At 37.3% G+C, this 26,319-nt stretch overlaps 1 protein-coding gene across 2 annotated transcripts in view; it reads left to right on the top strand.

The window, feature by feature from the left end:
• Positions 1 to 24,447, top strand: part of serinc2l (serine incorporator 2, like) — a 32,140-nt gene extending 7,693 nt beyond the window's left edge. Inside the window, exons 2-10 of one of the 2 annotated variants that reach the window (XM_039739537.1) lie at positions 4,709 to 4,870; positions 6,077 to 6,264; positions 6,721 to 6,800; positions 11,677 to 11,814; positions 14,699 to 14,868; positions 15,991 to 16,081; positions 20,219 to 20,366; positions 20,612 to 20,827; positions 22,602 to 24,447. In XM_039739537.1, the coding sequence (XP_039595471.1) occupies positions 4,709 to 4,870; positions 6,077 to 6,264; positions 6,721 to 6,800; positions 11,677 to 11,814; positions 14,699 to 14,868; positions 15,991 to 16,081; positions 20,219 to 20,366; positions 20,612 to 20,827; positions 22,602 to 22,740 (1,332 nt within the window). In that variant the 3' untranslated portion in view covers positions 22,741 to 24,447. The remainder of the gene's footprint in view (positions 1 to 4,708; positions 4,871 to 6,076; positions 6,265 to 6,720; positions 6,801 to 11,676; positions 11,815 to 14,698; positions 14,869 to 15,990; positions 16,082 to 20,218; positions 20,367 to 20,611; positions 20,828 to 22,601) is intronic. The other variant, XM_039739538.1, reaches the window with a different exon arrangement.
• The last annotated feature ends 1,872 nt before the right edge of the window (positions 24,448 to 26,319 follow it).

Raw genomic sequence — 26,319 nt, 5'->3', positions numbered from 1 at the left:
GGTAAATTTAAAAATATATATAATATAATATATATATTAGTTTGAAAAGTTTGGCCAATGTTTATTAGTAAGATGTGTGGATTATAATTTAGGCTGCTATGTCAAGGATTTCTAAGAATGTGGAAATACAAAAGATTAGAAGTAGTTAATAGAAGCTGGATTTAACTGTATAAAAGTAAATCGTATTCATGCTAGATCTAAATCAGGAAGCCTATTACAGTGCTTCTGCTTTTGTAGTATTTGTTAATAAAATCTGGTGTCATACAGATGATTTCCTTATTGAAGTAGCCAGTCCCAGCATGACTTGAGGTGCATTCGTAACCACCTGGAGTCCGTTCTACTCCACGTTATGTCAGAATGAAGTCAACTCGGAGGCACGTAGAGGAGAAGCAGAAGTTCATTTTTTTTTCCCATTTCCAGAAACAAAAAAAACAGGGTGTCATACTAACACTTTCTCCCCAATGCCTATTAAATAATAAATCTAATCGATTACTCATTATTATAAATGCAACTATTAATACAAAATAAAGTTTAAAATAAAACTTAAAACCTAAAATATACACATGGACATGGTGTAAAGCACGCTGAATTGCATTAAACACCTGTAGCACAACACTAAAAGAATAAAGGCTAACCTTTTTATTTTTATTTTTTTAATTAAAAATACAAAACTACTTGTAAGAACTCAGGGAAAGAAAAAGTAACTTGTTACACACTTGGATATTTACAAATAATATACAGGTCCATATTGTGATAAAGTTCATTATTTTCTGTAATGTACTGATAAACAGACTTTCATATATTTTAGATTCATTACACACAACTGAAGTAGTTCATGCCTTTTATTGTTTTAATATTGATGATTTTGGCATACAGCTCATGAAAACCCAAAATTCCTATCTCAAAAAATTAGCATATTTTATCCGACCAATAAAAGAAAAGTGTTTTTAATACAAAAAGTCAACCTTCAAATAATTATGTTCAGTTATGCACTCAATACTTGGTCGGGAATCCTTTTGCAGAAATGACTGCTTCAATGCGGCGTGGCATGGAGGCAATCAGCCTGTGGCACTGCTGAGGTGTTATGGAGGCCCAGGATGCTTCGATAGCAGCCTTAAGCTCATCCAGAGTGTTGGGTCTTGTGTCTCTCAACTTTCTCTTCACAATAGCCCACAGATTCTCTATGGGGTTCAGGTCAGGAGAGTTGGCAGGCCAATTGAGCACAGTAATACCATGGTCAGTAAACCATTTACCAGTGGTTTTGGCACTGTGAGCAGGTGCCAGGTCGTGCTGAAAAATGAAATCTTCATCTCCATAAAGCTTTTCAGCAGATGGAAGCATGAAGTGCTCCAAAATCTCCTGATAGCTAGCTGCATTGACCCTGCCCTTGATAAAACACAGTGGACCAACACCAGCAGCTGACATGGCACCCCAGACCATCACTGACTGTGGGTACTTGCCACTGGACTTCAGGCATTTTGGCATTTTCCTCTCCCCAGTCTTCCTCCAAACTCTGGCACCTTGATTTCCGAATGACATGCAAAATGTGCTTTCATCCGAAAAAAGTACTTTGGACCACTGAGCAACAGTCCAGTGCTGCTTCTCTGTAGCCCAAGTCAGGTGCTTCTGCCGCCGTTTCTGGTTCAAAAGTGGCTTGACCTGGGGAATGCGGCACCTGTAGCCCATTTCCTGCACGCGCCTGTGCACGGTGGCTCTGGATGTTTCTACTCCAGACTCAGTCCACTGCTTCCGCAGGTCCCCCAAGGTCTGGAATCGGTCCTTCTCCACAATCTTCCTCAGGGTCTGGTCACCTCTTCTCGTTGTGCAGCGTTTTCTGCCACACTTTTTCCTTCCCACAGACTTCCCACTGAGGTGCCTTGATACAACACTCTGGAAACAGCCTATTCGTTCAGAAATTTCTTTCTGTGTCTTACCCTCTTGCTTGAGGGTGTCAATGATGGCCTTCTGGACAGCAGTCAGGTCGGCAGTCTTACCCATGATTGCGGTTTTGAGTAATGAACCAGGCTGGGAGTTTTTAAAAGCCTCAGGAATCTTTTGCAGGTGTTTAGAGTTAATTAGTTGATTCAGATGATTAGGTTCGTTTAGAGAATCTTTTCATGATATGCTAATTTTTTGAGATAGGAATTTTGGGTTTTCATGAGCTGTATGCCAAAATCATCAATATTAAAACAATAAAAGGCATGAACTACTTCAGTTGTGTGTAATGAATCTAAAATATATGAAAGTCTAATGTTTATCAGTACATTACAGAAAATAATGAACTTTATCACAATATGCTAATTTTTTGAGAAGGACCTGTACATGTCAAATTAAATACCTGTAATTTAAAATTAGAAAAGGCTTGGGGAGATGAAAATATGACTCGCCACTACAGCATCCACCATGCTTCTGGCAGCTTAACAGAGAAGCCTGGTGCAGGCAGTCTGTGGAGTGTAACATTAATTAGCACTGTAACTATGACATACGATTGGTATGCTACTGACTATATACAAGAACAACTGATTTTAGGGATGTTAATAACCAAAAAATGCAAAAATTACAAAAGACAGATTACACTTTTGCTACACATTTGTTGTTAAATTTTATGCAGAGCTCTTTACAGCAGAGTTCTGAATCAGGAAAGCGAGTGGAAGCACAAGAACATACAGTGCATCCAGAAAGTATTCACAGCGCATCACTTTTTCCATATTTTGTTAAGTTACAGCCTTATTCCAAAATGGATTAAATTCATTTTTTCCTCAGAATTCTACACACAACACCCCATAATGACAACGTGAAAAATGTTTACTTGAGATATTTGCAAATTTATTAAAAATAAAATAATTGAGAAAGCACATGTACATAAGTATTCACAGCCTTTGCCATGAAGCTTAAAATTGAGCTCAGGTGCATCCTGTTTCCCCTGATCATCCTTGAGATGTTTCTGCAGCTTAATTGGAGTCCACCTGTGGTAAATTGAGTTGATTGGACATGATTTGGAAAGGCACACACCTGTCTATAGAAGGTCCCACAGTTGGCAGTTCATGTCAGAGCACAAACCAGGCATGAAGTCAAAGGAATTGTCGGTAGACCTCCAAGACAGGATTCTCACGAGGCACAAATCTGGGGAAGGTTACAGAAAAATTTCTGCTGCTTTGAAAGTCCCAATGAGCACAGTGGCCTCCATCATCCATAAGTGGAAGAAGTTCGAAACCACCAGGACTCTTCCTAGAGCTGGCCGGCCATCTAAACTGAGCGATTGGGGGAGAAGGGCCTTAGTCAGGGAGGTGACTAAGAACCCAATGGTCGCTCTGTCAGAGCTCCAGAGGTCCTCTGTGGAGAGAGGAGAACCTTGCAGAAGGACAACCATCTCTGCAGCAATCCACTAATCAGGCCTGTATGGTAGAGTGGCCAGACGGAAGCCACTCCTTAGTAAAAGGCACATGGCAGCCCGCCTGGAGTTTGCCGAAAGGCATCTGAAGGACTCTCAGACCATGAGAAACAAAATTCTCTGGTCTGATGAGACACAGATTGAACTCTTTGGTGTGAATGGCAGGCATCACGTTTGGAGGAAACCAGGCACCACTCATCACCAGGCCAATACCATCCCTACAGTGAAGCATGGTGGTGGCAGCATCATGCTGTGGGGATGTTTTTCAGCGGCAGGAACTGGGAGACTAGTCAGGATAAAGGGAAAGATGACTGCAGCAATGTACAGAGACATCCTGGATGAAAACCTGCTCCAGAGCACTCTTGACCTCAGACTGGGCGACGGTTCATCTTTCAGCAGTACAACAACCCTAAGCTCACAGCCAAGATATCAAAGGAGTGGCTTCAGGACAACTCTGTGAATGACCTTGAGTGGTCCAGCCAGAGCCCAGACTTGAATCCAATGGAACATCTCTGGAGAGATCTTAACATGGCTGTGCACCGACGCTTCCCATCCAACCTGATGGAGCTAGAGAGGTGCTGCAAAGGGGAATGGATAAGGATAGGTGTGCCAAGCTTGTGGCATCATATTCAAAAAGACTTGAGGCTGTAACTGCTGCCAAAGGTGCATCGACAAAGTATTGAGCAAAGGCTGTGAATACTTATGTACTTGTGATTTCTCAGTTTTTTTATTTTTAATAAATTTGCCAAAACCTAAAGTAAACTTTTTTCACGTTGTCATTATGGGGTGTTGTGTGTAGAATTCTGAGGAAAAAAATGAATTTAATCCATTTTGGAATAAGGCTGTAACATAACAAAATGTGGAAAAAGTGATGCACTGTAAATACTTTCCGGATGCACTGTATGAAATTTGACAAACTAGAGGAAACAATTCTGTCTAGCCATTTTGTTACCTAATAGCTAGTACAGTATCTCATTTGGATTCTTTTTTAAAAGTTGTTAAGATTTCCACTTCGACTACATGACTTGGAAGGTTTTATGGACTGGTGACTGTTAACTGGCCCCATGTGAGTGAAAATTTGTTCTCTTTAGTGAAGTGGTGCCTTATCCAGAGTTGTTTTTTTGTTGGATCTGATGACTGCCATGATAGGCATGGGCTTGTACTGAAGTAAGGAGGTTCAATAAAGAGAAGAGATGGATGGTTTATTTTGACATTATATACTGAACGGTAGGAATGCAGATTTTATATGCCTTTTCCCCTATGAAATATGCAGGGATGAAAAATCTTAAATTCACTTTCTGTTTCTGTTCCATTCAGGTGTCCTGTCTGTGTGGATCAGCTCCCTGCATTCTATGTGGGTGCTGTCCATCCAGCAATAATTCTACAGTGACACGCATTATATTCTCCTTCTTTTTGCTACTTGGTACCCTGGTGTCCATCATCATGATACTACCGGGAATGGAAACACAGCTTCAGAAGGTTAGTTTTATGGGCTGAGTTCCAGCTTAATCTTTACAATAAGCAACCTTTTTTTTATTTTTGGGTGTTTTATAGAATTAAAAATTGTACCAGTCTATTTCTGAATATTTACCTAATTTTAGCAAGTTTGAGAAGGTTTTTTTTTTTTTAAAGTTTAATACTGATAAGATTTACTGTGTATTAATATTATTGTTGATTATGTCCTTTTCAGGAAAACTATTATTTATTTTCTGAGTCACTTAAATTCACTGTGCTCCAACTGAAAATCGAAACAATTGTTGCATCTTACTCTTGGAAAGAACCTTATGGTGTTCACTTTGAAAAAGTGCTACATAAAGTAAATGTTGTTACACTCTGTTATATCACTCCTTAAATTAGTTGAATTTCTTCAGTGTCTCTAAATTCCAGCAATATATGTCCTTTTAATGTTATTACTTGAAATAACTTCTATTTGTTTTCAAAAACAATATGTACTGTTATCTCTGAAAGACCTGCATTTTAGATGAGAGTAGCATTACTACCACATCTATAGATGAAATAGGGCAAGTTTTCTGATCATACAGATTAATTTATTTTTTTTCACATATCACACTTTTTCAAATAAATTTTTAAATTAGGTAAGATCCTAATTGGTCATGGCCCGTGTGTTTGCTATTTAATCTGAATATTATTTTTTAATCCATTCCTGGTCCTGTTGTACACTTTACTGCCATCTAGTAGAAACTTTGACAAACAACCTAAAGCACACTGTTGTTAAAAGAGGAAAACGTTTAGTGATTTTTTTTTTTTGACTTCCTATAAGTTGGAAACTCAAAATCTCCTTGCTATTTCATAAGTAAGAATGTGTACAATTTAGATGGTTGCTGAATAATAATCTGTAGATATCAGATAAACAAAGCAATAGTCTTTATTTATTTTGGTTAACATTATTTTATAAGTAACTAAGTGTTGTCTCATCAAACATGACACTTGTTTATGAAAAGATCAGTTTTATTTTTCTAAATGTTTATGCAAGTTTTATAAGAAGAAATCACTCATACTTTCCAAATCCTTTTTCAGAAAATTCTGGCAAAAAGAATACGAGCATATTAGAAAGCAATGAACAGCAACAAGAAAGAAATGCACACTTCTTAAACATAAGTGACTTTTCATATTTTTTCATTGCAATAATAAAATTTATATATTGTTAAATGTGTGTCATTTCAGATTCCAGGCTTCTGTGTTGGAGGCACTTCAATCCCGGGTGTTTTAAACAAAGTTAATTGTGACATCATTGTGGGATACAAGTCTGTCTATCGCATGTGCTTTGCAATGGCTTGTTTCTTTTTTCTGTTTATGATACTTATGATCAGAGTGCGGACCAGCAAAGATCCACGTGCTTCACTTCAGAATGGGTAAACTATGCTTTTTTCTTTTATGCGTTGATTATATTCATTGATTTTTCAGGAACCTTTATTTTTGTTACTTTATTACCAATTAAAGGGGATTTTTATCTTAATATTTTTTATAAGTAAAGAATAATTTGATTTGGCAAAACAAAATACAGCATTACACTTGTTGGGTGCAAAGATTATATCTAGTGGAATAGCTTTAGCCATTATTGTAACAGTATTTATTTTTATTTAAATGTGTACTTTAAGCCAGACAAACAAAATTAGACATTTTAAACTATTAGGTCTTGTATTTAAATGTATGTTCTTTCTCATCAAATTGATTTTTGTGTGTAAGATATGTTCATTACGTGTTTAATTCTAAAGTTTAGTCTTTACACAGTTTTTAACTCTCTACTCCTTAACCTGTAACATCTTTAAGTCATTTTATTAATTCATTATAATTTTTCTTTCTTGTAGGTTCTGGTTTTTCAAATTTTTGATTCTTGTTGGTATCACAGTAGGGGCGTTCTTTATCCCAGATGGGACATTTAACACAGGTAGAAAATGTTTCATTCCACTTTTGACATGACATGATTTAGCTTTCTGAAACTGGTTACACTAAATCAACACAATATTATCCTTGTTTCTGTCATTCCTTTTTTTCAATGATAGATTAGAAAAAATATATAATGCTGTGGTTATGTTCAGGCACATTCAGAAGCAGATTATACTGGCTTTAATAAAAGTAGCTTACTTTTCAGTAACCAGGTTAACTAAAGTTTTACCATTTCATTATAATTATTCTTTACATTTTATACAGCACTCTTCTCACTATTCAAAGAGCTTTACATGAAGAGTAAATCCACCTGGAGGATACAATGGCAGACATTTTGCGGCAGTACACTCATCGCACGTTGGCTATTAGTTGGTGAAGGGATGAGAGAGTTAGCCATTTAGAGACATGGGAAGATTAGGGGGCCAGAATGACTAGGCCTTGGAGTACAATGTAGCCTGGACATCAGATACACCATGCTCTTTTTGAAAGATGCCCAGGGATCTTTAATGATCGCAGAGAGTCAGGCCCTCAGTTTTACGTCTCAGCTGAAGGACAGTGCCATTCTTACAGCACACTGTACCTGTCACTGCACTGAGGCATTGAGATCCACACACAAACCACAGGGGTAAGGGCCTCCCCCCATTGCCCTGTTCAACACCTCTTTCAGAAACAACCCAAGTTTTTCCTAGATGGTGTCCCATCCAAATACTGGCCGGGCCTAACCATGCTTAACTTCAGGTGGATGTCCTGTTCTGAAGTGCAGGTGGTATGGCTGCTGGCTGAATATAAGCTGAATTTGGTAGAGTTCCATAAAATCCAAATGAGTGCATACTCCACCTGATGAGCAAGTGGACATCTGTTGGTTATTATTTAACACTAGAATTACCAGAGCCTACGAAAAAACTCGTAATTCCGTCCCACCTTAAACTGCTTCTTAAATCCCTTCACACCTCTCCGCCAGCGCCCTTTGTCTTCTAAATGTACTGATAAAGAGAAGCTTGGAGCAGCCGGCTATTCCATCCCCCCACCAATTTAGAACGTGCACGAACTTCTCTCAGCTCATGCCTTGATTGAGTATCTGGGAGTGAAGTGGAGTTTTAGAGTGGAAATAATAGATCGTTGTTTGGAACACACGCATTCCATGTCTGTTCCGTTTCTACAGTAATCTATGTCAACACTTTGTTAAAACAGAAACGTTTTTTATATTCTAGTAGTAGATGACAAAATGTAGGCATAAACTATATAATGTATGAAGCCTGAAGTCCAAATAGCAAAGAAACATTTTCACAAGAATAACACAATTGCACTTTTATTCAAACATATAACTGCAGAAACAAAAGCCGCCTTAACATGCGACATTGACACCAGTTTACTGTAACTGAAACCGTGGCTCAATAGACTCAGCCCCCGCTTGGGAATCAAGGGGTCGCGGGTTCGATCCTGCGCCCCTCTGTTTTGAGAAGTAAACTGCTCTTGTCTTACTGTTTTAGAATAAAAGCATACATTTGATTTCAGTCTGTAACAGCCGGTGCAGTTTATGATCCTTGTAAAGGTTAGCTTTTTTTTTTTATTCACTTTTCATTCTCTCAGTCGCGTTCAGAATCAATCCATACAACCCCATCTGACACGGCTGTTTTCACTAAAGACGCTTATAGCTCTGCAGTGTACCACGATGCATACTAACGCACAATCACCCAAGGTTCTGACACACAAACGCTGGCGAAGCTGCCTTCTTCGTATCTCACCGTCACTTGCTTTTCGCTTTATTGAGTGTTCCTGCCAGTCCCCGCATGTTGCTGTATGCTTTTTTTTTGTACTACAGGACATGCAGAGGAAAGAATGGTAAAGACCAGTAACTTCGGCGCTATATGCAATCATCAGACACTCCCCATCTGCCCGTGTCATTCAAACACAGGAACATATATTGGTGTAAAAGTATAACAAAAGTGCACTTTTATTCAAGTGCACTTTTTCCATCGCTTTTCCTGTAAGAAGCAGTGTACACACTTCTCTCTATCCAGCATACAGCAACATGCGGGACTGGCAGGAACACTCAATAAAACTGAATAAAAAGAAAATCAAGTGACGGTGAGATACGAAGAAGGCAGCTTCGCCAGCGCTGTGTGTCAGAACCGGTGGGGGCGTTAGTATGCATCGTGGTACAGCACAGAGCTATAGCGCCTGTATTCTGTTTCTTTTGTACTCCAGGGCACGCAGAGGAGAGAATAGTAAAGAGCAGTAAGTTCGGCGCTATATGCAATCATCAGACACTCCCCATCTGCCCGTTGTTTTGTTATACTTTTCAATACTTTTATACTGCTCAAACTGGCATGCTCAAAAATACACGTGTAATGCCACGAAAAGTGCACGCAGACACTTCATTTCGCAAACAAAACAAGTGCACTTTTATTCAAAATTACCTGTATAACCGAAGAAAAAAGAAAGCAAGTTACAGTAGGCGATTGATACGACATCTTGCATGGTGCAATGCTAAGAAGTGCAGATTTTCATTCCGTGCTATATGAAATCATCACATTCAAATATTAACAGTTCCCACACACCCAAGGACCGTCCTTCCTACATTTACGACACGTGTACTTGTTGCAGTGTACACACCTCTCTGTGCTATGGTTTCTATTACACTGAATGAGCACCTGACACTGTACTTTCTTCCCTGGGGGAGGTCCGCATCAGAGAATTTCCAGTTCCTGCATAAATTCACACCGATCTGACGCTGTTCGCTTTCAAATAATATTGCATTAGTGCGATTATATTTTCACATATATTGTCTCTTTCTTTCAGGTGTGTAATAGAAACCACAGCATAGAGAGAAGTGTGTACACTGCTTCTTACAGGAAAAGCGATGGAAAAAGTGCACTTGAATAAAAGTGCACTTTTGTTATACTTTTACACCAATATATGTTCCTGTGTTTGAACGACACGGGCAGATGGGGAGTGTCTGATGATTGCATATAGCGCCGAAGTTACTGGTCTTTACCATTCTTTCCTCTGCATGTCCTGTAGTACAAAAGAAAAGCATACAGCAACATGCGGGACTGGCAGGAACACTCAATAAAACGAAAAGCAAGTGACGGTGAGATACGAAGAAGGCAGCTTCGCCAGCGTTTGTGTGTCAGAACCGGGGTTGGGGGGTGATTGTGCGTTAGTATGCATCGTGGTACACTGCAGAGCTATAGCGTCTTTAGTGAAAACAGCCGTGTCAGATGGGGTTGTATGGATTGATTCTGAACGCGACTGAGAGAGTGAAAAGTGAATAAAAAAAAGCTAACCTTTACAAGGATCATAAACTGCACCGGCTGTTACAGACTGAAATCAAATGTATGCTTTTATTCTAAAACAGTAAGACAAGAGCAGTTTACTTCTCAAAACGGAGGGGCAGGATCGAACCGCACCCTTGATTCCCAAGCGGGGGCTGAGTCTATTGAGCCACGGTCTCAGTTACAGTAAACTGGTGTCAATGTCGCATGTTAAGGCGGCTTTTTGTTTCTGCAGTTATATGTTTGAATAAAAGTGCAATTGTGTTATTCTTGTGAAAATGTTTCTTTGCTATTTGGACTTCAGGCTTCATACATTATATAGTTTATGCCTACATTTTGTCATCTACTACTAGAATATAAAAAAAGTTTCTGTTTTAACAATATGTTGACACAGATTACTGTAGAAACGGAACAGACATGAAATGCGTGTGTTCCAAACAACGATCTATTATTTCCACTCTAAAACTCCACTTCACTCCCAGATACTCAATCAAGGCATGAGCTGAGAGAAGTTCGTGCACGTTCTAAATTGGTGGGGTGGATGGAATAGCCGACTTCTCTTTATCAGCACATTTAGAAGACAAAGGGCGCTGGCGGAGAGGTGTGAAGGGATTTAAGAAGCAGTTTAAGGTGGGACGGAATTACGAGTTTTTTCGTAGGCTCTGGTAATTCTAGTGTTAAAGAACAACAACAAAAAAAAGCAATTGTGATGAAATAATTACAATTTAATGAAATGAATTCATAAAAATGTGTAAATTTAGATTTTCATAACAGTGTGAAAAGGTAGAAATTGGTTACTCTTTATCATTAAACACTTTTATTTAATTAATTAATTTTGTTCTTCAAGGGAATGAACAAAACGTTTACAAAACTATTCAGTCACTAGAAATTGAACAGTTCAAAATCTGTAAAACATGGGAGTTGAGAAGCTTGACAGCTTTAGTAGTTGATGAGGTTTGTGACAGGGTTGAAATAAAGAAACAAAATTGAAACTTGAAATATACATCTTGCACATAGCAATCTCATTTGTCAGTTACTTTGTTTGGTTTCTTAAGTGATAAAAAATCTGTTATGCTTTCTGAAAAGTGAACAGTTGTTAAAAATCTCTTGGGGTTTCTCAAATGCTGTGACTTTGATCTCACTTAGTTGAGTATTACAATACAATACAATTTATTTTTCGTATAGCCCAAAATCACACAAGAAGTGCCGCAGTGGGCTTTAACAGGCCCTGCCTCTTGACAGCCCCCCAGCCTTGACTCTCTAAGAAGACAAGGAAAAACTCCCAAAAAACCCTTGTAGGGAAAAAATGGAAGAAACATTGGGAAAGGCAGTTCAAAGAGAGACCCCTTTCCAGGTAGGTTGGATGTGCAGTGGGTGTTGAAAAGTACGGGGTCAATACAGTACAGTACAATACACAGAACAGAACAAATCCTCAATACAGTATAAAAATAAAAATTTTAGAAGTACAGAGTAGAATTTAACAGTAGATGATATCACATAATATGATTTGGATTTGTTTAGAGTCCTGGAGACCTCATTCATCAAGCTGCCATCATATTAGTTCAGTCAGTTTTACTTTGTACCTTTTTCCTTTTGCAGTTTGGTTCTACTTTGGTTTGGTTGGGGCCTTTACCTTCATTATCATCCAGCTGATCCTCCTGATTGATTTTGCTCATTCCTGGAACCAGTCATGGCTACAGAAGGCAGAGGATGGTAACAGCAAGTGCTGGTATGCATGTAAGTATAATACGTTTGGACTAGTGTTTTTTTACATCAGTCTTTAGTATCCCTGCCAATCTGTTAAAGTCTTATATTTAAAAATGAACCCTTCATTACAGCATTTTGGGTTAGAGGTTGCATGAAAATATTATTTCAGTGCTATCTAATACAGGTTCTAATAATTGTTTTCACAGTGTGACCACCAGGGAGCTCCAGCTCCTCAACATCTGACACAAGCAGACACAGGCACAAGTCCAGCAACACACACACGGCTTTATTTCCAAGAGGGAAACACTTTTCATCTGTTTCCCCACTAACAATGCCCTGGGTACAGCACAGCATTAAGCACAATAAACCAACACAGCACTTTTCTCTCTCTTTCTCGCCACTACTACCCCCTCAAGCTTCATCCTCTTACTTCCAACTCTTTCCAACGGAGTGAGGAGGCTCCTTTTATAGAGCAACAGGAAGGGTCCTGGTGTCCTGTAAATCTCCTTCTGGGCATACTTTTGGGTGTGACGGGTGCCCTGCACAGAAGGGCTCAGCTGTTCTCCTTGCGCCCCCTGGTGGTGGCCTTGGGCCCCAACAGGGTTGAGCTTCCATGCTCCAAACCCGTGGCACCCTAGCAAGTCAGGGGGACTGCCCTTTGCCGTTCTGAGGGAGGTACTTCCCTGTGCAAGCTCCTTTCCCCGGTCCTTCCCTTAAGAAGCTGGCCTGGCTGTCCATTACAAAAGGTAAATATTAGGTAAATTCCCAGACATCTCAGGAAACATCAGTTATCTCGATCTGTGCTCATCATCTTCTTTAGGTGCTGAGTAGAGTCTGCATTTACTAGCTGGTATGACAGCTATACAGCTGAGATACTCAAAGCACTGTAATGGGTGGTGAAGCCAGGACAGTATATTTCTAGCATGCAGCTAGCTCTCTTTTGTTCAGGACATACTTAACACATGCTGCATTAGAAAGGCAGGTGGTATTAAAGGCCTGAGGCATCCTGCACAGACACTTCTCTTCCTCTTCTGCTCAGGACGCTTCAACCATCTCACCACTACATTCAAGAACAGTTTTTATCCACAGGTTATAAGAGCACTCCACATCCACTAATTGTGATAAATACGTGTGTGTGTTTACACAGAATATTTTATTTATATATATATATATATATATATCTATATATATATATATATATATCTCTATATCTATATCTATATATATATATATATCTATATATAATAATATATGTGTATATATGTGTGTATATATATGTGTATATATATATATATATATATATATATATATATATATATATATATATATATATATATATATACATACATACACATAATACATACACAGTACAGGCCAAAAGTTTGGACACACCTCCTCATTCAATGTGTTTTCTTTATTTTCATGACCATTTACATTGGTAGATTCTCACTGAAGGCATCAAAACTATGAATGAACACATGTGGAGTTATGTACTTAACAAAAAAAGGTGAAATAACTGAAAACATGTTTTATATTCTAGTTTCTTCAAAATAGCCACCCTTTGCTCTGATTACTGCTTTGCACACTCTTGGCATTCTCTCAAGAGCTTCAATAGGTAGTCACCTGAAATGGTTTTCACTTCACAGGTGTGCCTTATCAGGGTTATTTAGTGGAATTTCTTGCTTTATCAATGGGGTTGGGACCAGCAGTTGTGTTGTGCAGAAGTCAGGTTAGTTGGACGATCATTTATTTTTCAACAGGACAATGACCCCAAACACACCTCCAGGCTGTGTAAGGGCTATTTGACCAAGAAGGAGAGTGATGGAGTGCTGTAAATGGTCCTGAAAATAAAGAAAATACATTGAATAAGGAGGTGTGTCCAAACTTTTGGCCTGTACTGTATATCTATATCTATCTATCTATCTATCTATCTATCTATCTATCTATCTATCTATCTATCTATCTATCTATCTATCTATCTATCTATCTATCTATCTATCTATCTATCTATCTATCTATCTATCTATCTATCTATCTATCTATCTATCTATCTATCTATCTATCTATCTATCTATCTATCTATCTATCTATCTCTATAGATAGATAGATATATAGAGATATAGATAGATATATAGAGATATAGATATATATAGATATATAGAGATATAGATATATATAGATATATAGAGATATATATATATATCTATATCTATATATATTTGCTTGTAAGAGAGTCTGGAATACAGGCAGAATTAAAAAAAACAAAAAAAAACAATGACTGCAACAACACACATTGAATTGTATATGTTGCCTTTAATTAAGTTGTTGGTGTTCTAATTTTATTTACCCACGAATGCTTATTGCACCGTACCAGAAACTTTTGTAGTAAGGAAAATGTTCATGTCAACCATGGAGCAGATTACAGAAGTAGGTTAATTTGCAAAAAAGATTATACATAATTGCACCTTGGAATTTAAAATGTCTGAACTGTTGAACTGTCTAAGGATTTTCATGTTAAAGTGGCATTATGCTGTACTCAAACTGCATTTCTTATTATAAGTTCACTGCATCATACTTTGTCAAGTTCTTTGCTAAGTTCTTAAGTGTAGTTCATAAATGGTCTGCAGTTTATGTCATCATTCTAATGCTGCAAATAAATTGTCCCAATCGGAAAATGGAAGTGCAAGCTTCCCATGTAAAGGTTGCTAATTGAAGGACAGATGATTGAAGGGGGGTGAGGGGTTGGGCACACGGGGCTTAGTCTGAAGTTTTCTTTAGTCCAGACGTAGACATATTGTCTAATGTGATTTAGTGCAAAATCTCTAAAGTTAGGGTGAATGAGGGTTTAATCTTTATTATGTCAACATGTAGTATGGCAAAGAGTGGTTAACATATAAACTTTTTCTGCTGACAGGCCTGCTCATTTTCACCATCCTATTTTATATTGCTGCTTTTGCTGCTGTGGTGCTCTTCTACTTGTACTATACTAAGCCAAATGACTGTGCAGAGAACAAGCTCTTCATTAGTCTAAATCTAATCTTCTGTTTCATAATCTCCATTGTGTCCATCCTTCCTAAAGTCCAGGTAAGAAAAGATGGGTTTTAGCTAAGTTACAGCAATTAATCCTGGCTGGTACCACCCAGTTAATGTAAAGGCAATTATTTTACGAAATGGTATTACTCTGGAGGAGACTGACTACTTTTTTTTTTTTTTTATTAATTTTATTACAATCCATACAAAGCAATCAAGTTTTTACAAAAAGAAAAATTGAGTTGAGAACAGATGGATCCCCACCCCTGAGAAAGAGAGCAAGCCAAACGGCGTTAAATTTAAGGCTTGTAAACATACCTAAATTAATAAATTCTCTGTGCTTTATGAACTTATTTTAAAATATTGCTGATTAGATCCTGCCATGTTTTGAAAAAAGTCTGTACGGATCCTCTAACTGAGTATTTGATGTTTTCCAATTTCAAATAATATAACACATCGGTTTCCCACTGACTTAAAAGAGGAGAGTTTGGGTTCTTCCAGTTTATCAGAATAACTACTACTGACTACTAATAATAGAAGTAGAGTTACAGAGTTAACAGCCACATGTCTAATAACTGTAAGAAAAGTGTAATACAAAATGTTGTGATTTGGCTTTCTAAAGCTGTATTTTTTAGAAATGTTACAAATGAAACACATTCTTTTAGAAACTGTTGGTGATATAAAGCTATTTACAAATATTTTGTAATGTATTTTATAATAAACTCCATGCATGAAATTCTATATGACTTGTTGAATTTTGATTAACCTATGCAAGTAAGAATTTCACTGTACACGTAACAATGATGCATTCTGGGTTAGAATCCCATGTTTGTCTAGTGTTTGTCTGTATGTGTGCAGTTTTTCTGTGTCTCTGTGTGGGGTTTTGTCCATAATAGTCAGATTAGTTGCTGTTTCCAAGTTGGCCCGATGTAAGTGTGTGCGCATGTGTGAATGAGTGTGCACTGTAATGGACCGGCTCCCAGTTCATTACAAGTTTTCTGTGTTGCTCCCAATGTAATTCAGGAGAGGGTCCAGCCTGACACTGAATTGGTTTAAGCAGGTTTGATAATGAGAATGTATGAATGATATTTATAGGTGCATTATCAGTTATGTTTTTATGACCATGTATAACATTATTTTCTATTTCATTTATTTTTTTTCTTTTATGAAATGTAGGAGGTACAACCTCATTCAGGATTGCTACAGGCATCTGTAATCACTCTGTATACTATGTATGTAACATGGTCTGCTATGACTAATGAAAAAAGTAAGTATGACAAAAGGGTCGGTGTAACTTTGTCACATTTTTTGTCTTCCGTACAAAATGTCATTTGGTGTACATCAAAGGGTTAAAGTGGGTTTGGAGACGATATGTACTCCTGTTGAACTAGTTTTAGAGAACTAGCATGTTGTATAAAATGCCTAAAGGAACAGCATCCCAACAAATGCACCCACAGATTCTTTCTTCATATTACAAGGCACAGTAGCTCCTTCTGAAACATTCCATGCACAGATGAGTGAAATCTGTGGGGAAATGGGATCTGGCGGATACATTTGCTGGCCCTTTACTCTTGTCCCTTGAGACTCAATAATGATCCTTCCACAGGTACACCTGAAAATTTATTACAACTTCTACTTCCTCTGTAGTCAAGTTCAGTTGCTTTTCAGGGCTCCACCAGAGGCTGTAAGCAAGAGCAGCAGTTCCAATCTGATGACCTTAGTAAACCATCCGGTAGTAGTGATGGGTGATGTGTGTACGAAGGGCAGGGACTCCGTGTGAACCTATGACTTACTGGGAATTCCTTGTTTGTTGTGAGCAAGTGCAAACCCTGACCTCTTTCACAAATGCAGTTCAGTGGCTCCCCCATGCCGCTCGTTGCCAGGTAGACCCACGTTTGTCCATTCAGTACAGAATGTGTTCAGCCCCCAGAGATCTAAGGGCATCACAGACCAGTTATTGCTGCTGCGTGATTGGCCTTTTAGAATTTTGTTTACTGTGCATAGCTGTGAATAGGCACAAGTGGACTGTGGGTGTCATGAAATGGGTTACACTTTTGTTGTTGAATCTGTAGTTAGTTCTGTATTAAGCAAAAGAAAAGTTCTATTTATAGTAATATTACAAGCGTGGATAACTTTTACAACGTGAATGCTATAGCATGACTAACAGTAAGTGAGGGTGCCTGAAGCGAATGATGACAAAAACAGTGGACAGCGGGATCATTCATGCTGAATGCACTTCGGCAGGTGGATGGGTGGTTAGTTCAATTTTATGATTTTTAAGTTTTTGGATTTTTTTTTATTATTATTTTCAAATTGCGGATAATTGATACATTGATAGATAGATAGATACTTTATTAATCCCCAAGGGAAAATTCACATACTCCAGCAGCAGCATACTGATTAAAAACAATATTAATTAAAGAGGAATAAAAAAAGCAATGCAAGTTAAAAAAATGCAAGGTGGAGAGTGCGAGGCAGGTATAACAGTCTATAATCTTGTATAGTGTTAACGTTTACCCCCCCGGGTGGAATTGAAGAGTCGCATAGTGTGAGATACACTTTACTTTCATCTATCCATCCATTATCCAATCCGCTATATCCTAACTACAGGGTCACGGGGGGTCTGCTGGAGCCAATTCCAGCCAACACAGGGCGCAAGGCAGGAAACAAACTCTGGGCAGGGCACCAACCCACCGCAGGGTGCGCACACACACACACACCCACACCCCAAGCACACACTAGGGACAATTTAGAATCGCCAATGCACCTAACCTGCATGTCTTTGGACTGTGGGAGGAAACCCACACAGACACGGGGAGAACACTACTTTCATTATATTTTTATTTTTACAGAAGTTATCAAGTTATGCAACACCACGTTTTCAAATAGCAACAGGCAAGATTCAAGGCTTTTGTATAAAATAATGCAGTTTCATTTCAGAACAGATTTCTGTATTGATAGACTTCTATAATGAGTAGTACAGCACCTGGTAAGGTGTGGGAAAGGTAAAGGGACTCTCTTAGGGTCTCCAAGTAGCCATTCTCCTGTAACAGCTCCAGTAGGCTTAAAATCAACGGCAGGAAGAATTTAACAGAATTGTTTTTCAGTTTTTTTAATTTTCACATTATATTAGTCAATATTATGAAACTTAATAAAAGTAAGAGTTTAATCCATGAGACCATGTTATCTTTATAATAGAAGTCTGAATTCAACAACAAATGTAATTTTTAGTTTGAAAACATGATAACATATATTTGCAATTACACTGGCAGAAGAGAGAAACCATCATGGCTAATACTGTCCATCCTCTCCACGATGCATTGTCCTGGAGTGCCTTTAGTCACTTTCTCTGTTCAATCCTGGTCTCTTTTTCGCCTGTAGCTATCAAACAATATAATGCCTCCCTCATTGTGCCAGTCTTCCCCTTTGTACGAGGTTGAGTCAAAAATTATCCACACTCCGGCTGTAGAATTTATTTGAATCAATTTTCAGAAAAGACCATTTATACACACTACTTTGTAACAAAACACTTTTTCCATACTGTGCACAAAATCTTTGATAAATATCGGCACCAGGCACACCCTCAGACCACAACAAACGAACCACTGCATGTTGTTCTTCTTTCATGCAAATCACAAGTGGGGCAGCCATTGTTTCTTGCGCTGCAGTTACAAATGATCTGACATAACACGTTCACACCTGCACAGCAGTGACGGGAGACCGGGACCTCGTACAGAAAGCGCTGATAAGGCAGTGCCGCCAACAGAAGTTTTAATATAAACGGAGTGCGGATAATTTTTGACTCACCCTCGTAATATAATGTTCATGTTGGTATAGGGATAATATTTCTTTATATTGTGTTACAATTAAGTCTTATTTTATAGTTTGCACTTCATTTTGAACTGTAATACACCATTTCTTATGTTCCATGCTTTTGCTGAAGCAAGTGAATTACCTTTCAAGGATCAGTAAACTTCTTTTCTCTCTGGCTGTGTAAAGTTAAAGTGGTTTATGATGTTATTTTTTCATTTTTGCACAGAGTAAAAAAAATCACTTATTTCAGTCAACAAAAATGTGTCAGAGATTGTTTTCTATATTTCCTAAAACAGTTGCCTTTGCAAGATTCTTGGTGTGTTAATAAAGTTAATTAATTTTATTGAACATCACATGTACTGCATATTATCGGGTATAGCAGATACTTATTAAGCACCAAAGGTATACAGGATGGGTTTGCATTTTTTTAAACCCTGTAAATGGAAAAAACAAAAGATAGCAGCCTAATTACTGCAAGTCACTGAGTGTTAATGTTCTCTGGAGAACATCCCTCAAAAGTCTTTTAGTGAGACTGTCTCGCAGAACTGCCTCTGAGTCACTTGATCACTTTTAAATTGTTCACTGCTTCAGCATGGCCATGCTGTACGTCAAGCACATGGACTGACTAGAGAATTTTAGTCGTACGTGGATGAGAGTGCAGGACTCCTCAAACCTGCAACCCAAACTGGCACTACATTTACATGTGCTTCTCAGCCCAGAACTAATCTTGAGTCTATTGTGCTAAAACCAAGGGGGTACACAATTTGGCATCTGTCTTTAAGGACTGTTCGGAATCTAAAATGACATTACATCAAGAAAAATGTTCAGTCCACACCAATATTTTAACCTTCCTGGTGTCAGCTGAGCCCTTGCTAATAGCTCACAATCCATTTCCAAACTCATCTGTCCTGTTTCTGGATGGAGCTTTGAAGCCCTCCCTTGTCAGAACACTTGTGGATACACTCTAAGAATCTATTCCAGAATTTTAAATGCTTTGTAGAATCCTTGGAGCCTTTTGTATAGAGTTCACCCTAGTGGTGCAGGTGAAGCACAGATTGGCTGAGGAGTCCTTGGATACTTTTGTCTGGTAGCATGTCATTGTAGATTTCTTTCACAAGGTGTATGCATTTATTTTGTTACGTATGTATGTTCTGTAAGTTTTTGAAGTGCTTTCAATGTAATGTTTTTTGATATAAATATATATAAAAGTTAATAAAACAATAGCATCTTAATCTCTAGAAGGCAATTTAATCACAGAACATGATCCTGGAATTTCATTAGGCAAGTATTTGATTACAGTGTTACATTTAATTATTTAACCTTAAAAGTATTAATATTGTTACAGTGTGGTGTCACATTTTATGACTTGTATCTGTATAGCTCTTCAATTCTCATTATTAGTTTTTTGCTTCCTCTAATCGTTGTGATTTGGAAACCTACTCAAAATGTTTTGTGCTGCAAATTTACAGTATATAATGGTTTGGTTTAATAAACATGCTTTAATTCTATTAAATTTGTAATTCTGTTTTAGAAACTATTCTGATTGAAGTATTATTATTTGAATTAACATTATCCTGAAATTATTTCATAGACACCAACTGCAATCCTAGTTTGCTGAGTCTTGTGATCAACCCCAATTCCACTTCTCCAACGGCCTCTCCAGGTCAACCAGTGCAGTGGTGGGATGCCCAAAGCATTGTTGGACTGGTCATCTTTATTCTCTGCACTCTCTACGCTAGGTAATCTGGTTAAAAACAAATACATTTTCAGGAAAAAAATATATTAAACTTACTATGATTTGTAGCTCATTTTAATTAATTTTGTTAGTTAGTTTCCTGCTATACATTTGGTAATTCTGAATAAAGGTACAGATGAATTAATAAAAAAAGGAAGGAATTTAATTTTATACATGATCTAAAAATATTGTCTCTATATTGATTCATGTGCTGATTTTGATGGAATGTCATTGTTCTTGTTGTTCTAGTATTCGTTCATCGAATCATACTCAGGTGAACAAGTTGATGTTAACAGAGGAAGGGTCAGGTTTTATGGCAAAAGGAGAAGAAGTCACTGATGATAATGGAGTCAGTCGGGCAGTTGATAATGAAGAAGATGGTGTCACCTACAGCTATTCATTCTTCCACTTCTGCTTGTTGCTTGCCTCGCTTTACATCATGATGACTCTCACCAACTGGTACTTGTGAGTCATCATCATTATATATTAATGTTCTTGTGTCACATTATATGTTGAGAAACATGGTTATTTTTTGATTGTGTTATATACGTACTGTTGAGTAAATAAGCAAAATCTGATAGTATTCAGTTTCTTTAAATTTATGTTGTTTTTTTTTTCAGGTTTTAAAATTACTCTTCTTCTTTAGCCTTCCCATTTTCCACTTCTGGTCATTAGCTAACACTGTGGAAACTTATTTTTGGTCTAATAAGAATGTGAAGCAGCCTTCTGCTTTTATGTACTTGAAGTCCTTGCTTTTTAATTTTATTGTTTACATATTTCTTCTTTTAGTAATTCAGTTTAAAAAGGTACTATAGATTGTGTGTCACATCATAATCACTTCTGTCTTTCATGGAGTGGCATTGCGGCACATGGAGTTTACATGTTCTCCCCATGTGTGTTTTTGCTTTCTCCTGGGTACCGTGGTTTTCTATCCATATTCTCCAAATTCCAAATTTGCCCTGTGAGAGTATGAAGAAGGATGTGTGCGTAAGTGTGCCCTGCCCAGGCCTGTCTCCTGCATTGCACCCATTGCTGCTGGGATTGCTCCCTGAACACTGAATTGAATTAACAGAAAGAATGTTCTTTCATGTTATGTGTTACTTACACAAGAGTGAGCTTCCTCTAAGGAGCCCAACTCAATATATTTTTTGAATTACAAATGATTTTGTGATGAGTATTTGCACACAAGGAATTGCAAATACAGTAAGATTATTTACTTTGTCGTAGAATGGATTACTGCCTTTTGCTCCTGATTTTGATGAATTTGAAGACTTGGTAAAAAAATATATATATATGGACACAATAAAAGGCTTTAAAAAGTGAATTGAATAAGTTGCAGAATCCTGCATGTTGAAAACTGGGATAGCAGTGCATATTTATTCAGACATTCTGAGGAATGTTTATTTAAGATATTTGCTTCATTTGAATTCGGAGGTTAAATATCAGGGTTATTTAAACAAATATTTTAATTAAAGTATGTTAATATTTCGATGTTTGAATTGAAAACTAGCAGTTCCAGTGTCATCCCTTCACCAGCATTGTGAAAACAAGAATGCTTTAGTCAATTACCTATTTACTTAATTTTACATTTTAAAATGAAAGGAATGTTAGTTGTGTTTATCATCATCCACCTTAGTAAAACGGTGTCTGTGTGTCCATCCGGTTGCTATGTTTCTGTCATGCCAACAGATGGCACATTGCAAACATTAACGTGACTTTTATGAATCCCATACCAAATTGCATATAATGGAGGTATGTGCATTGCTTTTGTTATTCCAGCAGATGGTGCATCACAAACACTTGTAGTAATGCATTTTATTGCTACAAATGTTTGTGATGTGTCAACTGTTGGAATGAAAAATGCAATGCATTTTATTACTACATGCATTACATATATATTAGAATAGATGGTGCACTGCAACCGTTAATGCTGAGGTCGATGTTGGTAACTTATATCTCAACTTGTCTTAGATGGGAAACACAGCTAGTAAGTTGTATAAAACATTACGATAATTATAGACAATGTTAACAAGGGGTATTCATTAAATAAAAATTGTATTGACCTACTTTTTGGAGTTCTGTGTCAAAGTTAAATTAGTTTTAGTCACATTACAATATGAAAAGTGTTTATATGTATTTGCTAATATTAAAAAAAAAAAAAAAAAAGATGAAATTAGATGCACTTGGTTGTATGCATGTGTTTCTCATTTTCATTGTTGTCTGTCTCATTTTTTACCAGACCTGATACATCTTACCAGGCAATGACTAGTGGATCGTCTGCCGTCTGGGTTAAGATTTCATCCAGCTGGTTAGGACTAGCCCTGTATTTGTGGACTCTGGTGGCACCCCTCATTTTTCCTGATCGTGACTTCAACTAAACAATGAAAGGAGAAAGCAGTCCCTATATTAAATGTGGAATTACACAGGCTATAATAGGAAAATGAAAGTCTGTTTTTAAATTAATTATATATTTTTTTCAGTTTCCAAATGTTGATTGAAAACTTATTTTTTCAAACATTGATTGATATAGATACATATTGGATATATGTTCATGTATTGCTTTTGCATTATAATTTGTTTGCTGATGTGCCAAATTTGGACACTGGTATCTTCATTGATTGTTTCTTAGCAATGTATTGATGAACAACTATCATGTTCCTTAGTATTTTACTCAATATCGACTTATGACTTTTGCTTGTGTTTTATTGGGAGTTTCTCCAAAAGCAGCAGTGTTTCCTTAAGAAAGGTGACTAGACATGACAGAAGTTTTTTTATTATCCCTGCTGAAACTGTATTTTTATTCTTTCATTAACCTAGAGTTTAGCTGGAAGGATAATGATATTGCCCCCCAATATGATTCTCCTTTAAAAGAATTTAGATTTAGTTACTTTAAATGTTTCAACCTTTTTGTACATTTTAGCATCATAGACTTTACTTTATCTTTTTACATGTTCTTCAGTACCTCAGGTTTTTGCCTGCATAATTCTTTAATAATACAATATGTCTGACTAGTATTGCAGATCATTTACTGAGCCAAGTCAGTGATGATAAATGGCTTATTTTAAGTATGGACTGAGTCCTTGTGCCATAGAATGATCACATACCAGGAGAAATGGACACAAGTGTAACGCTGTAATTAGTTAAGAGAAAAAATAAAATTAGCTACTTATAGTATGTGTCTTAATACCAGTTAATTGGAACTTATTAATGTGTATAATCTTCATTCTAACCTGAGTGTAAGCATTTCTGTATGTTAATGTTTATTCAGATTTTTTAATTCAGCATTTTACATATATAGACCCTTTAGTCTGAAACATGGCAACTGTTCTTATGCACAGATACTTTATTTTTATTTTAGTGGATTATGATGTGAGCTACTGTGCTGGTAACACTGCATTGTGCTTATTTATTTGAAAGTGACTGACCCTTTAGTGCCTTAATCACTCGTGTCTAAAAGGCAAGTAACTCAATGTATACAACATCTAAAAATGTTAATTTGCAATGCTGCTTTTCTTAGTTTGACCATTTTAAGTACAGTATGCCATTGTTTAATCTGATGCAAACATTTTCTTCTTTGATTCTGTATTTAAATTTATGTGATTTATTTTTGACCTTGCAGAAGTGCCTTTTTTAAGAAATTGTATGTATCACTATGCTGGAAGAGAATGACACCATTAACCTTTAGTTACAATAACTTGTTTATTTACTCTATAAAGTTAAAACCACTTAGAATGATATGTATAACTGGAGTGCAGACTTTCAAAATAACAATGTTATTGGCTAAAACAAGTGTTTTTTTACAGTCAAGTCCTGACTTCCTTATTTGAGTGTATATTTATTCCTTATCTGACTCGTTTTTGAAAATTTCTTCATGTAAATTTTGAACAGAAATAGACTGCACTAGTCATAAGGTATGTGTTTTTTAGTATACATATGAGTTTACTTCTTATTACTTTAACTTGTTTATAAATGAAGCACTATTCTTGTAAAAGTTGTAGTACTAAAACTTCACTACAAATGTAAAACTAATCTTTACTACATACAATTGATTTTACTGGAAAATAATAATTGGTATTTAAAATCAATACACCTTGTTTACATCTTTTAATAAATACTTGTCTAATCAGTCTGCGGTGGGTTGGCGCCCTGCCTGGGATTGGTTCCTGCCTTGCGCCCTGTGTTGGCTGGGATTGGCTCCAGCAGACCCCCGTGACCCTGTGTTCGGATTCAACGGGTTGGAAAATGGATGGATGGAAATGTCTAATCAGTTTGGTCAAATAGAGATGCTTGTTTGTTCTGTTATCTATGTTTGGGTAAAGTGTGAAGTGAATATATAATATATCTGGTATTGGAGTTTCGATGAGTATACAGGCCTGGGTGGCATCCAGACCACAGTAGGTGAAAAAATACTCCAATGTCCATACTGTTTTTGAGATAGCAGTTTTCAGCAATCAGTCTTGCAAAGTAAAGTCCAAAAAGTCTTTAGCTTGTTCGAGTTAAACTTGACATATACCTTGGATATAAAAAGTCTACACGCTCCTGCCAAAATCTCAGATTTTGTGTTATAAAAAAACAAAACCAAGATAAATCCTGTCAGAACTTATTCCACCTTTATTGCAAAATTAAAGTCTGTACAAAGCAGGTGAAGCAAATCAGAAACTGTTCAGTGAAAAAAGAAAAAAAAAATCATACAAAAAGCTGGTGTCATTAGTGTGCATAATCAAAGATGTTGCTGTGTTCAGATTCAACCGATCGCAATAAGTCTGATCTCAAACAGTAGTTAATATACACCTGACATCAATTAAAGTGGCTCTGACAGAGCTCGGATAAAGTTTGGCTCTTCCTGTAGGGTTATTCTGATATCCTCTTGGTTGTAACATACTCCAAAAGCCATGGTCCGGAAAGAGCTTTTAAAACATGAACAGGAATACCTCATGGAAAGGTTTCAGTCAGGACGGGGTACATAAAAGTATCCATAGCATTAAACATCCGCTGGAGCATGGTAAAGACAGTCATCTACAAGTGGAGACAATGTGGCTCAACATCAGGATCAAGATCAGAACGTCCCTACAAGACTGACAAGAAGTCAAGGAGAATACTGGTCTGGGGAGCCACCAAGAGTCTCTTGGCTACATTTCCTGGCAAGTACTGTTTGTTCCCTAAATGTGACAATAATTACAAGTAATTTTCTTCATACGTTTTGGTCGTGTAGTAGAGTAGCAAGACAAAAGCTTTTTCTCACAAAGAAAAATGTTCAATCCTGGCTAAACTTTGCAAAAAGACACACCAAGTCTCTCACAACCATGTGGAAAAATGTATTCTGGCCTGATGAGACCAAGGTTGAACTCCTTGGCCGTAATTGCAAAAGGTATGTTTGGCACAAAAAGCACACAGCACATCATCAAAAGAGCACCATACCCACTGTGAGGCGTGGTGGAGGCAGCCTTATGCTTTAGGGCTGCTTTTCTCCAGCTGGAACTCAAAGTCAAGGTCGATGGAATCATAAATGGCTCCAAGCATCAGTCTATTTTGGCACCAAATCTTCAAAGATCTACTAGGAATCTGAAGATGAAGAGGAACTTCACCTTTCAGAATGACGATGACCCAAAGAATACGTCAAAATCAACAAAGAAATGGCTTCCTCGAAAGAGAAGCAATGTTCTGGAATGGCCCAGGCAGAGCCCAGACCTGGGGGTGACCTGAAGAGAGCTGTGCACAGGGGATGTCCTCAAATTTTTACAGAACTGGAATTTTTTGCAAGGAGGAGTTGGCAAAAAATCAACCAGTCTAGATGTGCCAAACTGGTAGACCCTTCCCCAAAAAGTCTGAGCACTGTCATAAAATCAAAAGGTGCTTCAACTACATTTTTGTTTAGGGGGTCTGCACACTAATGCAACCAGGTTTTTGGAGGATTTTTTTTTTCTTTTTTTCATCAAACAGTTTCTGGTTTGTTTTTA

The sequence above is a fragment of the Polypterus senegalus genome, chromosome 17 (genome assembly GCF_016835505.1).
Source record: "Polypterus senegalus isolate Bchr_013 chromosome 17, ASM1683550v1, whole genome shotgun sequence".
Taxonomy (NCBI): Eukaryota; Metazoa; Chordata; class Cladistia; order Polypteriformes; family Polypteridae; genus Polypterus; species Polypterus senegalus.
The sequence above is the reverse complement of the archived record's forward strand: the minus strand, read 5'-3'. Positions and strand labels throughout refer to the sequence as shown.